Source organism: Thamnophis elegans, chromosome Z, assembly GCF_009769535.1.
Source record: "Thamnophis elegans isolate rThaEle1 chromosome Z, rThaEle1.pri, whole genome shotgun sequence".
Taxonomy (NCBI): Eukaryota; Metazoa; Chordata; class Lepidosauria; order Squamata; family Colubridae; genus Thamnophis; species Thamnophis elegans.
In genome coordinates, this window is record NC_045558.1 from 137639266 (window position 1) to 137655128 (window position 15863).

General features: G+C 39.9%; 1 protein-coding gene across 1 annotated transcript; it reads right to left on the reverse strand.

The window, feature by feature from the left end:
- Positions 1-656: 656 nt before the first annotated feature.
- On the reverse strand, positions 657-15291 carry LOC116522015 (vomeronasal type-2 receptor 26-like). Its single transcript, XM_032236602.1, has 6 exons — positions 15092-15291; positions 11013-11304; positions 4284-5089; positions 2293-2398; positions 1692-1818; positions 657-1555 (listed from the first exon to the last, which is right to left on the reverse strand). Exons 1-6 carry the CDS (start codon positions 15289-15291, stop codon positions 657-659), a joined length of 2430 nt encoding a protein of 809 aa, XP_032092493.1.
- Positions 15292-15863: the final 572 nt, after the last annotated feature.

A 15863-nucleotide genomic window follows, 5' to 3' on the forward strand; every position in this document is an offset into this window, starting at 1 on the left:
TCATTATTCTACATTTATTATCTGTACTAATCTATCCTACCCCCACACACACACTTTGTATCTCTCTGTTATATATATATACTTATATATTTAATACACACAAAAAAAAAACACAAAAAGGAAAAAAAACATCATCACATACAGCATGTTGTTTGGTTACAGGTGTTTTAACATCCACATTCTCGAATAATATTTACCATCTCAGACTTTTCATCTAGTATAACTAAATACCTCACTTTCATTCTACAATATATATTCAGTTACCATTAATATTATTTTTTCCCAGAAAATATGCTTATATTCATTATTATCCTTTTACATCGTAGTTTCAAACAGAGGTCTTATTCCTTCATTTTTCAACAAAATATTCTATGAATATATAAATATATAAATATAAATATATAAAAATTTTGAATCCCACCACTGCCCTACATTCCTTGACAGAAAAACATTTATGTTCCTATAGGTTTTATAAATACTTCTTGAGACAGCAAACAGTTTTTCTATTCTTTCTTTCAGCAATTTTTTTACACAAATTCCTCTTTGACAAAACTAAAAAAAGTGTTCCTACAACTTCATATGTGTTTCTTACAGCCTGCATTCTGTCTATTCCATTTTTCAAGAAGTTCTATAAGCAAGAAAGATTGCACCATGTGCTAACTCCTCTTAATGAGTTGCTCCCTGTGGTTGAGGTCAGGCCTCAAAACAATGATGTAGCACTTTGGCAGGAATATGCATCCCAATAATGCAGCGCTGGAGGCCAAGATGGAGAAGACCTCCACAGCTACCATGGCCTTTCCTTTTGTGCTCAGATAGGCTGGAAAGAAGGAGATCCACACACTGCAGAAGGCCAACATGCTGAAGGTGATGAACTTCGCTTCGTTAAAGCTGTTAGGTAATTTACGGGCAAGGAAAGCCACAATAAAGCTGGCAATGGCCAAGATACCCATGTAGCCCAAGACACAATAGAAGAAGAAAGGTGACCCCTCATTGCATTGTAAAATCATTTCTTGGAGCTCTGACTGCATGTCCAACTCAGGAAATGGAGGAGATGTTGATAACCAAAGGATACAAATACATAATTGTAGGAGAGAGCATGAGAGGACAATAGAAAAGGCCAAATTTTTCCCCACCCATTTCCTCATCTGAGATCCTGGTTTAGTGGCCATGAAAGCCACAACCACAGTGATGGTTTTGGCCAGTACACTAGAAATGGCCACTGAAAAAGTGATGCCAAACATTGATTGTCGGAGAAGGCAGGTCACTTTGCTAGGTTGGCTGAGGAAGAGCAAAGAGGAGAGAAAACAGAGCAGAAGAGAGACAAGCAGGGTGTAGGTGAGGGACCGGTTGTTGGCTTTGACAATGGGAGTATCCTTGTGCTTAATAAAGGTTCCAAGTACCCAAAAGGTCAAGAAGAAGAAACCAAGAGCTGCTGAGGCTAAACCAATTCCTAAGTTTTCTTCAAAAGTTAGAAAGACCAGCAGTTTCAGGATACATCCATTCTTTCCTTTATTTGGATAATGACTTTCTGGACATTTAAAACAGTCATCCATATCTGGGAGGAAAATCAAGAAATTTGTCATCTGGGCATTCTAAATTATTGAAATTCATTTTATTAATGTTATGCATCCTAAAGTTGTATCTTAAAATTTGCTTAAGTTTAATGAAAATTGGTAGAATTCCTTCCCTACCATTTTGATTTGAAATCTTCCCTTCTGTGCATGGAACACAGTCATAGCAGCAGAACTGATTTCCTTCAATCCCCTTTTTCCAGGATCCTGGGACACAAGGGCCATTGCATCGAGAAAATGGAAGAACCTGAATTGATGATAAACATAAAAATGTTTGAAAAGGGGTTTTTCTAAAACAGTTCCTGAATGTTATCCTTAATGGGGCAACATGATTATTGACTTCCCAAAAAGATACAGCTTTGAACAACTTCATCAACAACTGAAAATAATGTAGAAATTATAATGAAGTACTGAAGCTCCTGTCTGAAAAGCAGGAAAAATAAACAATTATTACATAGTAACGATCTCATGGAAACCTGGCCACTCTTGTGATTTCAAGTGAAAATCCCCCTCAAATATGCAATCCTGGTTTTTACATTTTAATATCATATTTCTCAATTTGTGGAATCTTTGATCATCCACCACATTTGAAAGAATATGCCATTGTTTATTAAAAAGACTAGAAATTATATTTCTATGAAAAAGACGATGTTCAATATGGGTTCATAATGGGTTAAGAAATGGATCATAATAGATTAAGGTGGAATCACTAATTCGATACCTGGTTAAAAGCTGGACTCCAAACAATCACATCATCATCAATCCATAATTCCTTCCCTTTTAGAGCCTGTAGATCCATCTTTCCAACTCTAACTTTCTGAAAGGATCTGTTTGGAAAAGTGATCAAGTTGATGATATCAAATCCACCTGTTGCTTCCCCTTTCTCACTTAGGAACACTCTTTCCCCAGCTGAATTGTTAAAAGAAATGCCTTGAAGAAATGGATGGAGCTACTTGAAAAGGAATGAAAGAGAGGGAATTAAAAACAATATATCAGAGAAGAGAAAATCATATTTAAGTTTCATTCCCTCATTCTTCCTATTCCTATAACTATTATTATGAACACTTAAAAAATTGACAATCAATATTGCCTGATAATGTACATGTCCTATCTATCTATCTATCTATCTATCTATCTATCTATCTATCTATCTATCTATCTATCTATCTATCTACCATCCATCCATCCATCCATCCATCCATACATCTATCTAACTATCAATCTTTCTATCTTTCTATCTATCTTATTGATATTAATATAAGGATGAGTAAGAATGAACTGAAGCAGAATGAATAAAAGGTTCTGGACTTATGTACATTTCTTAAATTATGATTTAGATCAGGCATGTCAAACTCACACCATCATGCCATCATATGACATGTCACAACTTTTTCCCCCTTCACTAAACCAGGGCTGAGCATGGACAGCGTGTGATCCAGTGGTGGGATTCAAATAATTTACCAACCAGTTCTCTTCCCTAATGACCAGCTGGGTAGCTGGGGCTCGGTGATCATGTGGGTATGGCCAAGTCAATGTCACTCAAGTCAATGGGCACTTTGCCTTAATTGTTACAAGGGTAATAAGGGTTAACTGGAGAGGCAGTTTCTGTAAGCAGGGCGATAAAGATTAGGCTAAAAACAACACCAGAATGTTTCCTTCCTGCCTTCCTTACAGGACTAGCCCTGTAAAGTGGGAAAAAACAAAAGATTTCTTCCAACAACCGGTCCTCCGAACTGCTTAGAAAGTTACGAACCAGTTCTCCCGAATTGGTGCAAACTGGATGAATCCCACCACTGGTGTGATCCATCCGGCCCTTGGGCCATGAGTTTGACAAAAATGATTTAAATTGACTATATAAACAATTCATTCCACCTAGATCATATCTAATCTTTCCTCATTGTCTGTTACTCAAATTTTAGATTCTGAGACTACAGCATTCCTCCATAGAGAGATGCAAGATAGAGCTTATTGCAAACGTGTTTCATGTTTCATCTATGGATTTCACAACTACGGATTCATCTATGAATTTCACAACTAAGAAGACCCACTTTTATTTCACTCCTCTAAAACTCTGATAGAGAAAGAAAGCTCAGCTTCTTACCCATGACAAATCCATGAGCACCATAGAAAATTCTTGGAAAATTTATTATTTTGGAGGAGGCAATGAAAAGTAATCTAAATTATAATTTTAACTATCTCATATTATACAATGTATAGTAATTTACTAAATAACCTCTACTGACAACTAAGCCATAATTTATGCAGTAGCTTCAGAATAACAACACAAATTATTTTTTTTCAATATCTATTTAAGACAGAACAGCATTTCAGAGTCAGAAGACTTGGAAATCTTCTAATCCAATATCCTACTCAAGTAGGAGAAGGTATGCTATTTCAGATAAGTGGCTGTCCTTCTCTTCATACAAATCTTCAGAGTTGGAGCATTCAAAACTTTTGAAGACAAGCTGTTGCACCAATTAATGGTTAATTGTTCTCACCATCAAAAAATTCCTCCTTATTTCTAGGTTGTTTCTCAGGCTTGATTTCACATGCAGAAAATATTAAGACTTTCCACAATGGTTCCAAAAAGTAATTCTATGTCAAACTGCTTATTGAAATAACAGAAGTTTCCAAAGCAAAGGGAATACCTGCCAAGCTTGGAGATGTGGAAGGTCAGGATTTTTACTCATCATTGTTTTTCTTCTATTGTACCCCAAAGTGTACAGAGCCTGCAAAGCATGAGCCACAGCATAAACAGCATTGTAGACGCTGTAGCTATGGCCAGTCATTTCCATTTCAAAGGCAGGTCCAGGAAGATCCTCTAGCTTCATCTCCTCAGTGCATATTCTACCTTCCTTCTGTATTTTTTGTAACTCTTGTTTTGGAAATGAACAATCAAATGCTTGTTCCCAAACTTCCTGCAGAAACTGATCTCTGTAGTCTGAAAGAGGATTCATGGTCTGAAGAAATTCCTTGAAATTTGCAACGGCTGTTGAATGAACGGTGAAGGAAATAGCCCCATGGAACATGGTGAGATCCAATGTGATTTGAAATCCTGATACTATGAAATCAATCTGGGCAGTCATGATCCACACCCTTCTAAAAAATGTCATTTCCTTGCTTTCAGGATCTATCAAAAATATGACAACTCTCAGCCACATAATTGTCAATGATTCTCCATAGACGAGAAAGGCATTGGCTTGGCTGTTTATCCAATTCACAGATATAATTAAGATTCTGTTAAGTACTTCTACAGCATCTTCCAAGTGGATTAGCTGTTCAAGTCTTTCTATGAACGCAGAGCAAACTCCATTCTCTGCAAGCAAGGGCTGCATTTTCTGTACGAAATTTTCTCCATTGTTGTTATCAACAGCAAATATCCCAATCCATGTCCACCTGAAATGATGAAGCAGTTGGATAATCCCACTGTACTGATGGTCTTCTTTGGGGACCATGAAATAAACTGAAGAGAGTTTATTGGTCTCAAATTGCTCTTGGGGTAATGAGCCATAGGTTAGCTGAAAGAAAGTGGAGTAGTATTCTTTTAAGTTGTAAGATTAAATGCAATTGTTCTGATCTATTTTTCTTATAAAATATATGCAAGGAAGGAATTGTTTCCCTAAAACTCTTCCAAGTATAAGTTTGAAAGGAATTTATTGGAATTATTTCAAAAAAATAGAATTGATCAATTCTTTTGATAGAAATAAAGAATACTGTTCTCAATTTTTCCTCAGGTGTGGACTGTCTATGGACACTCAATTCTTGTATTCGGCATTGTAGTTTTAAAAGTATGCCAACTAATGGACCTTAAGCCAAGCAGAACATCTTAATAAAAACATAATAAAATGCCAGCGATAAAAATGAATGTACTACCCAGACTATTATACCTATTTCAAACAATCCCCATAAAATTAGGATTTCTTTTTTACTGAATTGAATAAGATTATATTAAAATTTATATGGCAAGTGAAGAAAGCCAGGATAAAGTTGAAAGCTCTACAGGATGAAAGAAGCAGAGGTGGTATGGGACTCCCGGACGGGGAGCTTTATTACAAAGCAGCACACTAACATGAATCAGGGATTGGATAAATTTAAAAAAATAAAAGAATACTAACATTAGAGGGCCACAATTTGCAAATGGGATGGCATTTTTTCCTATGGGAAGAGAGTAAAAAGAAACAAAAATACTTCCACAGACACTATATTAGAGATGCACTGATACAGGTCTGGAATAAAATTAGAGAAAAAACATTACATGAAAAACCGACATGGCTTTCCACTATGGAAGCCATGAAACATCCCAATACACTAGATATATCGAAAATAGTTAGATATAGTGAAATTTTAGATAGCCAAGGGAATTTGAAAACAAATCCAGAATTAAAGGAGCAAAATATAAATATAGATTGGTGGCCATATCTCCAACTACAATCAAGATAAAAAAATACATAAAAGAATATGGAATATACACAGAATTACAACAAATAGATAAAATTTTAATTTCCCCTGAAAATAAATTCACAACAAAAATTTACAAATATTTATTAGAAGTAATATTAGAAGAAGAAAAAGTTAAAGGTTGCATGATAGCATGGGCCAAAAACTTTGGTTACAACATAGACCTAGTGGATTGGGAAAGAATTTGGAACACAAATTATAAACTAACACGATCAGCAGCACTTAAACAAAATATATACAAAATGTTTTATCAATGGCACTTATCACCAACAGGATTGGCTAAAATGTACCCAAATATGAAGCTGACCTGCTGGAAGTGTAAAAAAGTACAAGGGACTTATGGTGGACCTGCCCAGAAAAACAAAAAAATTGGACAAAAATTTGGAAATGGGTGCAAGAAATTACAGGAGAACAGACAAACTACAAACTGAAATCTTTCTACTGGGAATAATCAAAGGGAAATATACAAAGAAAATTAAGTACATATTAATACATCTGCTAACTACAGCTAGAATAGCATTTGCCCAATGCTGGAAACAAAATAATACCCCCTCTGATGAATTAGTGATTAAAAAAAAACTTTGGATTGTGCAGAGATGGACAAATTAACACTGAAATGAAAAGATAAAGAAGAGTCGGAATATTATGAAATTTGGAACAATTGGTACAAATGGCTGCAAAACAAGAATAAAATTAATTAAGCCAAAAAACTATATATAAATAAGGTGACCAGACGTCCCAGTTTTGGCGGGACAGGCCCGATTTTTCATCGTTTTTCCCGCGTCCCGCCCGCTTCTCAAAAACCCCCGCTTTATTTCGGCGCTCGCTGGCTCTCCCGCCCATCATCAGCTGCCGCTAGCTCGCTCATTCCTTTCCCCCATCTATTCTATTCTGCACTAAAAATCTAAGCCAGCCCAGCCTGCCGCTCACTGATTGGCCTGGACTCCAGCCAATCAGTGAGCTGGCTGGGATGGAAAACTTTAAGCACGCGGCATCCTAGCCAGCTCACTGATTGGCTGGAGTCCGCTTAAGCACGCCGCACGAGTCTCCATTTCATTTCACCTTCGCTGTTTGCTGCTTCACTGGTGAGTAACCGGTGGGAATCGGGAGGCTTTGCCGCTTAGAGTGGGTGGCGGCAGCCTTTAGAAGGGGGAAGCCTTCCCTAGGGAGTCTGGATTCCCCCCCCCACCTCCTCCTCCACTAGCCTTTGTCCCTCCACAGGGCGGCTGGGGGGAGGAGACGGCCCTTCTCTCCTTCTCCCCTTTTGCGGAGTTGGGCAGGCGGGCTGTCTCCTCCCCCCAGCCACCCTATTGTGGAGGGACAAAGGCTAGTGGAGGAGGCGAGGTGAGGCGGGGCGGGGGGGGGAAAGCCAGCCCGCGGCGGCTACTGCCAGCCTGCAGCCTCCCTACCCTGAGAGAGAAACCTTGGAGAAGATGCGGGGGGGGAATTCGCATGGGGCGGGCTGCAAGAGGGAGGGAGGGAGTCTGGGGCAGGCGGATGGCAGTGGGATCGCCGCCCAGGAGCCACCAGAAGCCTCCCCCCCCTTTCCTTCCCTCGGCTGCGAAAAAGATGAGTGGGGGGGCGGAGCCGTGGAGGGTCTGGAGCGAGACGGGCCACGCTGAGGTGGGGAGACAGATAAGGCAGAGCTCCGAGCTGGGAGACACCCACCCACAGGCCAGGGGGGGGCTGCAGGTGGGGGAAGGGCGGGGGGGTGGAGGAGCCACCGCAAGGGCACCGCATTTACCCCTGCACTGAGGCTGGAAACGGCAAAGGCGGCCAGGAAGGTCTGATCGGCCGAGACTATCACTCCGTGCTTCCTTCTCTAAAAATTTACATTTCTGTCAGAGGAAAGGTCACAGTGTTGTGTGGTAGGCGGAGCTCGGAGCACAATGGAGAGAGAAGGAAAGCGGGCGACAGTACTGGCTCCCGCGAAGCGGAGCCTTTAGGGATTTAGGGAAGGGAGCCAGCCGTGGAAGGGAAGGGAGTGTGCGGGGCCGTGTGTGTGTGCACGCGCGCAGGCAAGCCGCCGGGGAATTGTGTCTGCCTTTGCCAAGGGAATATGTTGCTGCTGCGGTAGTTGCTGGCCTCCCGTTGCCAAATGGCACCTGGAAGCCATGAGCAGTGGACGCAGCCCTTGGCGGCTTCTAGCAGGGAACCGTAGCGAGCATCTCCCCCTTCAGCTGCAGCTTCCTTTCCTCTCTCCACCCGCCGATGCTGTGGCTGCTTTTCGCTTCTCTGCCTCTTCCTGGGGATCGTGGAGGAATCTTGGTCTGGCATCATTGTGTATACCCATCCCAGCCGGCTGGTATTTTGTCCCTTCTGTCTCCCCGTTGCTCAGAAAAGCAATTCTGGGAAGGTCCTTTGCTAGCAGGCAGGTTCTAGGACGCCTGCCGCCACCAAAGGACCTTCCCAGAGTTGCTTTTCTGAGCAACGGGGAGACAGAAGGGACGCAATCTCCTTTCATTCTCCCTCTGCCTCATTCACTGGTTCGGGCAGCAGAGAATGAAAGAAAATTGCATAGCCAAGGACAAAGGAGCCTGCAGCCTCCTTCATTCAAATGTTCAGGCAGCGGGGATGGGGGGGGGGCTTTCTCGCATGCCTTCTTTCTCTGAAGCCGCGCTGGATTTAGCAAACCTTGGGATTGTGCAGCAGCCGAAGATCGCCTGGTTAAAAAGGAGGAAGAGGAGGCTCCACTAGTCCAGAGCCCATCCGCGGTGGCAGGGATCCCCCACACACATACACACAAACACAGGGAGGGAGGAGAGACAGAGAGAGAGACAGACACACACAGAGAATGACAGAGAGAGGGAGGGAGGGAGATAGAGGTAAAGAGCCACACAGAGAGTGAGAGACAAACAGATACAGAGAGAGGGAGAGGGAGAGGGAGGGAGTGTTTATGCACAGAAGGGAGATTTAAAACTTCGGAGTGAATCCGGGAAGAGGGAAGAGGGAAGAGATGGAGGACTGGCTTTTCACTCCGATTTCTGAGCCCCCAGCTGTTAGTGACAGAAGAGAAGGACGAAGGAAGAGGTTGCATTTTTGTTAGGCTGAAAGAGCTGTGGCGTTTTAAAGAAGTCCCGTTCTTTTTATTTAAGCACGAAAGGAAAAATCTGCAAAAAGCCCGGGGAAATGTTCCTTGCAAAGCATCATGGTCTCAGAGAATGCAAATGAAGGTGCTTATCTCCCTGCCCGGCTCGGAGTCATGCTGAGTCCCATTCAGAGGGCGGAGGGACGCTGTGCTTTTTTTTGTTTTGTTTATGTTCTCACAACCATGCAAAGGTGGGTTTTGTGCTACAAGGATCTTTCTTTCTTTCTTTCCCTGTCTGCGGTTCCGATTGCAGTTGCTTCGGTTTAAAGCACTGTTTCTCATTCCTTGCAAAACTGGGGCAGGACTGCCTCTCCTTGCAGCACGCTGGGTTGCAAAATGTTCCCCTGATTTGGTTTATAAGTTCGAAGCAAGGCAATCCAACAAATAGGAAAGTTTTAATAAGATTTTCTGACTTTATTTGGTCTCTGCTGCCACCCCACCCCCAACCCCTCCCAAGGAGAGAGTGGGAAGGAGAGGAAGGAAGGAGGGAGGGGGAAGGAAAAGAAGAAGGGAGGGGGGAAAGATGGAAGGAGAAAAGATGGAAGGAAGGAGGAAGGAGGAAGATGGAAGAAGAAAGGAAGAAAAATAAGAAGGGAGGGAGAAAAGAGGGAAGGAGGTGGGAAGAAAAGGGGAAGAAAGGGAAAGAGCAGAAAGACAAGGAGGATGAAGTTGATAGGCAAGAGGAAGGAGGAAGGAAGGGAGAAAGAAAAAGGGAGGGAGAGAGGAAAGAAGAAAAGATGGAACTAGAAAGGAAAGAAGGGAGGGAGGAAAGAGGAAGACAGGGAAAGAGCAGAAAGACAGAAGGTGAAGGTAGATAGGCAGAAGGAAGGAAGAAATAGGAAGGAGGGAAGGTGAAAGGATGGAAGGAGGAAGGAACAGAAGCGAAGAGGAAGAGAGAAATGGAAAGAGCAGAAAGACAGAGAAGGTAGATAGGCAAAAGAAAGGAAGTTGAAAGAATGGAAGGAGGAAGGAAGAGAAAAGGAGGAAGGGAGTGAGTGAGGAAAGAAGAAGGATGGAAGGAGAAAGGAAGGAAGAGAAGAAAAGAGCAGAAGATGGATAAGGTGAAGGTAGATAAGCAAGAGGAATGAAGGAAGAAGTGAGGTGTCTTGAGGAGGGGAAAAACATTTAGTGACCAAAGTTACAATGGCATTGAAAAAAGTGACTGATTACCATTTTTCACACTTAACAACCATTTTCACACTTAGCGACCGTTGCAGCATCCTCATGGTCACACGATGAAAATTTTGATGTTTGGCAACAGATTCGTATTTATGATGGTTTCAGTGTCCTGGGGTCATGTAATTGCCTTTTGACAAAGTCAAATGGGGAAACCAGATTCACTTATGTTACTAAATTATCAGCTGCATTTATTCACTTAAAAACTGTGGCAAGAAAGGTGATATAGTGACCAAAGTTACAATGGCATTGAAAAAAGTGACTGATGACCATTTTTCACACTTAGTGACCATTTTCACACTTAGCGACTGTTGCAGCATCCTCATGGTCACGTGATCAAAATTTGGATGTTTGGCAACAGTTACAATTTATATTTGTAAATTGTAGTTATGTTGAAATTAAAAAAAACATTAAAATACTATTTTTGCGTTGTATGAAAATTTTTGTTGCTCTGTATAACATTTTTAATCCCCCCCCCCCCGGTCAAAGGTGTCCCTCTTTACCAATCTGAAAATCTGGTCACCTTATATATAAATATATATAGAACTGTGTATAAAGGTGTGTAAATATAGAAGTGAAATATTATATACATGTACAGGTATGATGACATAACAAAGTGGATGTAATGACAGTAAGGTGTTGTAGAAGGGAAAAAATAATAAAAAATCTGCAAAAAAAAGACTATAGAATTGTTCTCCTTTAGCCTTTTCATAACTTACCTGAGGAATTTTGAAGAATTCTGAAATTTTAGCAATATGAGATGATGTGACAAAATCCAGTCCCCCAATGATAGCCATGAGATTTTTCTGGCTGTCACACTTGTAGTTAGGGACAAATTCCTGGGATTTGAATAGCAGATCCAGAGTGGTGCGATAGGTCATCCTTGCATTGTAGTAACTGTCAAAGATGTGGAACCCAAGAGTAATGTTAGGTAAGATCTGTGAGTCTTCATTGATCTCCTTCACAGCAAAAGCCAACGCAAGGATATGTTGATGAAATTTGGTGAATATACTGCAAAAATTTAAATACCACACTTGAAAGAGAAAATTGACAATTCTCATAACAACATTTCTGTATAAATAACAAAGATTTTTTCTATGACAGTAATAGAAAGAAAATATTAAAATACAATACAATAGCAGAGTTGGAAGGGACCTTGGAGGTCTTCTAGTCCAACCCCCTGCCTAGGCAAGATATCCTACACCACTTCAGACAAATGGTTTATCCAACATCTTTTTAAAGACTTCCAGGGGCATTCACAACTTCTGGAGGCAAGCTGTTCCACTGATTAATTGTTCCAACTGTCAGGAAATTTCTCCTCAGTTCTAACTTGCTTCCATCCTTGATTAGTTTCCACCCATTGTTGCTTCTTCTTCCCTCAGGTGCTTTGGAGAACAGTTTGACTCCCTCTTCTTTGTGGCAACCCCTGAGATACTGGAATACTGCTATCATGTCTCCACTAGTCCTTTTCATTAAACTAGACATACCCAGTTCCTGCAACCATTGTTCATATGTTTTAGCCTCCACTCCCCTAATCATGTTTGTTGCTGCACATTGCTCATATTTAAATGGTTGCCCACTAGGATTCCAAGATCCCTCTCACAGTTCACTATTGAGCAAGGTACTACCTATACTGTACCTGTGCATTTTGGTTTTCTTGCCTAAATGTAGAAACTTACTTTTTTCACCATTGAATTTCATTTTATTAGATAGTGACCAATGTTCAAATTTGTCAAGATCCTTCTGTATCTTAAGCCTATCTTCTGGAGTGTTGGCTATTCCTGTCAACTTGGTGTCATCTGCAAATTTGATGAGTTCCCCATTTATCCTCTCATCTAGGTCATTGATGAAGATGTTGAAGAGTAGTGGGCCCAAAACAGAGCCTTGGGGTACTCCACTGCATACCTCCCTCCATGCAGATGCAGTTCCATTGAGGACTACACGTTGAGTGCGGTTGGTCAGCCAGTTATGAATCCATCTGGTGGTGATGCTGTCTAGCCTACATTTTTGTACTTTATCTAGTAGTAGGTTATGGTCTACTTTATCAAATGCCTTTCTGAAATCCAAGTAAATTATATCGATGGCATTCCTCTGGTCCACTAATTTTGTCACTTTGTCGAAGAATGCAATAAGATTAGTCTGACATGATTTGTTTTTGACAAACCCATGTTGGCTTTTGGCGATTACTTTGTTTACTTCTAGGTATTCGCTAATTCATTGCTTGATTATCTTTTCCAGAATTTTCCCTGGTATTGAGGTTGGGCTGATAGGTCTGTAGTTTCCTGGATCTATTTTTTCCCTTTTTTGAAGATGGGAACCACATCAGCTCTTTTCCAGTCCTCTGTCAGTTTCCCGGTGCTCCAGGATCTCTGAAAGATATAATTCAGTGGTTCTGAGATCTCATCTGCCAGTTCCTTCAGAACCTTGGAGTGTAATCCATCCCATCCTGGTGATTTTAACTCGTCTAGGGTAGACAGGTGCTGATTTACCATTTTCTTCCCTATTCCAACTTGTGTTCCTAATCTGATCTTTGTTGTGTTGTTTTTGGTAGGTTGTTTTTTCCCTTTGTGTAAAGACGGATGCAAAAAATGAGTTAAATAGTCCTGCTTTCTCCCTGTTGCTTGTCACCTTCTTGTCACCATTTTCGCCCAGCAATGTACCAATTGTTCCTTAAGTTTTTTCTTATTTTTAACATGTTGGAAGAAGCTTTTCTTGTTAATTTTTACTTTGTGGCAAGCCTTTCTTCATTGTGAGCCTTAGCTTTCCTCACTTCATCTTTATAGGCTGAGGCTATTTGCTGATATTCTGCCTTAATTATGTCCTCCTCTTTCCACTTTTTATATTTATCCTTTTTGTCTTTCAATTTGTCAGAGAGCTATGCTGGTTTCTTTAGGGAGGTGTTATTTTTCTTCTTCATTGGTATTCTTCTAGACTGGGCTTTTATAATCTCATTCTTCAAAATTTCCCAAGCTTCTTGAGTTGTTTTCCCCTTGAGGATTCTCACCCATGGAATTTTTCCCAAGCTCTTTCTAAGTTTATTGAAATTAGCTCTCTTAAAGTCCAATACTCTAGTTTGTCTTTGTTCTACTAATTGTGTTTGCATAACATTGAATTGCAGTATTGCATGATCACTTCCCTCAAGTTCCTGTAGCTTCAACACCTTCTATCATTTCCTCTCTGTTAGTGAGAATTAAGTCCAATATGGCCGATCCCCTTGTTCCCTTCTCTACCTTTTGGGAAACAAGTTGTCTGCTAGGTTTGTTAGGCCTGTAGTGTAGACTTATGGCAATGTCGTTTCCCCCCACTTTAATGTTGACCAAAATGCATTCAAGATAGTTCTCATCATTGTTGTGTTCTATTTCTGTGGAGATGTAGTTATTTCTTATATATAGTGAAACTCCACCTCCTCTTTTATTTGGTCTATTTCTTTTTAATAATTTAAATCCTTCTAGCTGTATGTTCCAATTGTGAATTTCATACCACCAAGTTTCTGTAATGGTAACAATATCATATCTGCCCTCATTTACTTGAATTTCTAATTCACTCTGTTTATTACTCATATTCTGTGCATTGGTGTATAGACATTTGAGTCCATTTTGATTGACCTTGTGTTTACTGTCTACATAACCTGGGTTATCCCTAAGTGCCCCTTGTATGATTTGTGCAGATGGTACAGCTGTCACTATTAAATGCTTGGTTATGTTTCAGAGCAGGACTGATAATCTTACTTGCACAAACATCTATGTTACATGCACTCATAACCCTATTAATTTTTGATTGCTGGGGACAGAAATATTCTGTATCAATTAATTCTCTGTCCCCGGTTTTCAGTTTAAATGTTTATCCAGAAAACCTGTGAATTTAATTCCAAATAACTCAGTCCCTTTCTTGGATGGGTGCAAACCATCTCTTTTGTGCAGTTTTTCATTGGACTAGCTGCAGGCATCATGACCAATAAAACCAAAACCTTCCCTTTTACACTACTCCTTTAGCCACACATTAAATTCTGATACACCCTGGCCCTTCCCTTTTTGTTCCTTATATACTGGTATAACCACTGAGAAGATAAGCCTACAGCCTATATTACTAAGTTCATACCCCAAGCTCTGGAAATCATTCTGCACAGAAAGTACACCTTTTTAGTCTTTCTAAAATTTCTACAGAGGGGCTTGGTTGTTCTCTGAGCTTGGTTGTTTTCTTGCAGACATTTCATTACCCAAAGTAATGTAGGTAACATCATCACAACCCAGCACTGATGATGTTATGTATTTTGACTGATGAAATGTCTTCACAAAAGCAATCAATGTGAGAAAGACCCCTCGTTTCCACCCTGAACTAAAATATTCTCTTATATTGGTAATTTCTACGTAGCTCAATTTTATTTGACACAGAATCTCCCTGACTTCCAAGAAATATGTTTGGCAATTATGCAAGTGGTCACTTTTTTCTAAATACTATATTTTCTATCACATTTAAAAAAAACAGTTTATGAACAGATTTAGGAGGTATCGCTGTAAATTTTGTGAAGAGAAATAATGCCAAATCTTTCTAAAAATTATTTTTATCCCAGTAAATCTTCACTTAGAGATTTCTTGATCTGAACTTTTATACATTTCATGTGAAATACTTTAAGATAATGTAAAGTAGGTTATTTCTCCTTTCTTAACCAGATACAATTGAAGGAAACAGAAGGCATAGATGATATTAAAAATCCTGCATTTATGGGCAAATCATTTTAGTCATATAAAGGATTTTTGAAAATCTGGGTAAGATTAGATAGAGAGAGAAAAAATCTTACACTGGTATGTCATAAGGTTTCTTAGAAGGGTTTTCATTAAATTTAATTCCATAAAGGTGGTAAGTGAAGTGAGATGCCACCCCACCAATGATGAGGTCTCCAGGCTGGTACCACTCATGTGGAACTAGGAAAGAATCACTTGCAGGGCATTTAAGAGTCATTACTTTGTACACCAAAAACATCACAAGAAACATCTTCATGCTTTTGTTATTGTGAAAATGTTTTCCCTTCAATCCTCCTGATCAGAAAGTACCTAGAGTTCGGTATTTCATCTAAAGATTGATCCAAGGGTTATATCTGATAATGCACCTCATGAGAAAATTTATTCTTTTCTATTTGAAGATCTGTATAAGCACAAAGTTGTATCCTGAATTCCACCTGTAATTGAACAGATACTATGGCAGAAGAGGACAGAGGGTAGAAACTTGAAGCAATGAGTCCTTGGGTTCAAATGTTTTTTTTTATATATATATATCCAAGCTGATACTTTGCCTGTTATGGAATATCATTCCCTTCTGTGCAGCCTTTGGTGTTTTGGCTAGCTAAGAAAATATGGTGGATCCTGTAGGAGATAATTATTTTGTTTTGATGAAATAATAATTGGATACTGGTTCAACTATTTTTTTTTATACGAGCAAATGCCAATGCAATCATATAAGGGAGATTTGTAATAAAATATATGCCCAGTTGTTGAAACTGTTGACAGTGTTTTTTGAATCTACAATTTTTCACAAAATAAAATATGAACAGGTGTGTCATGCTCCCATTGGAG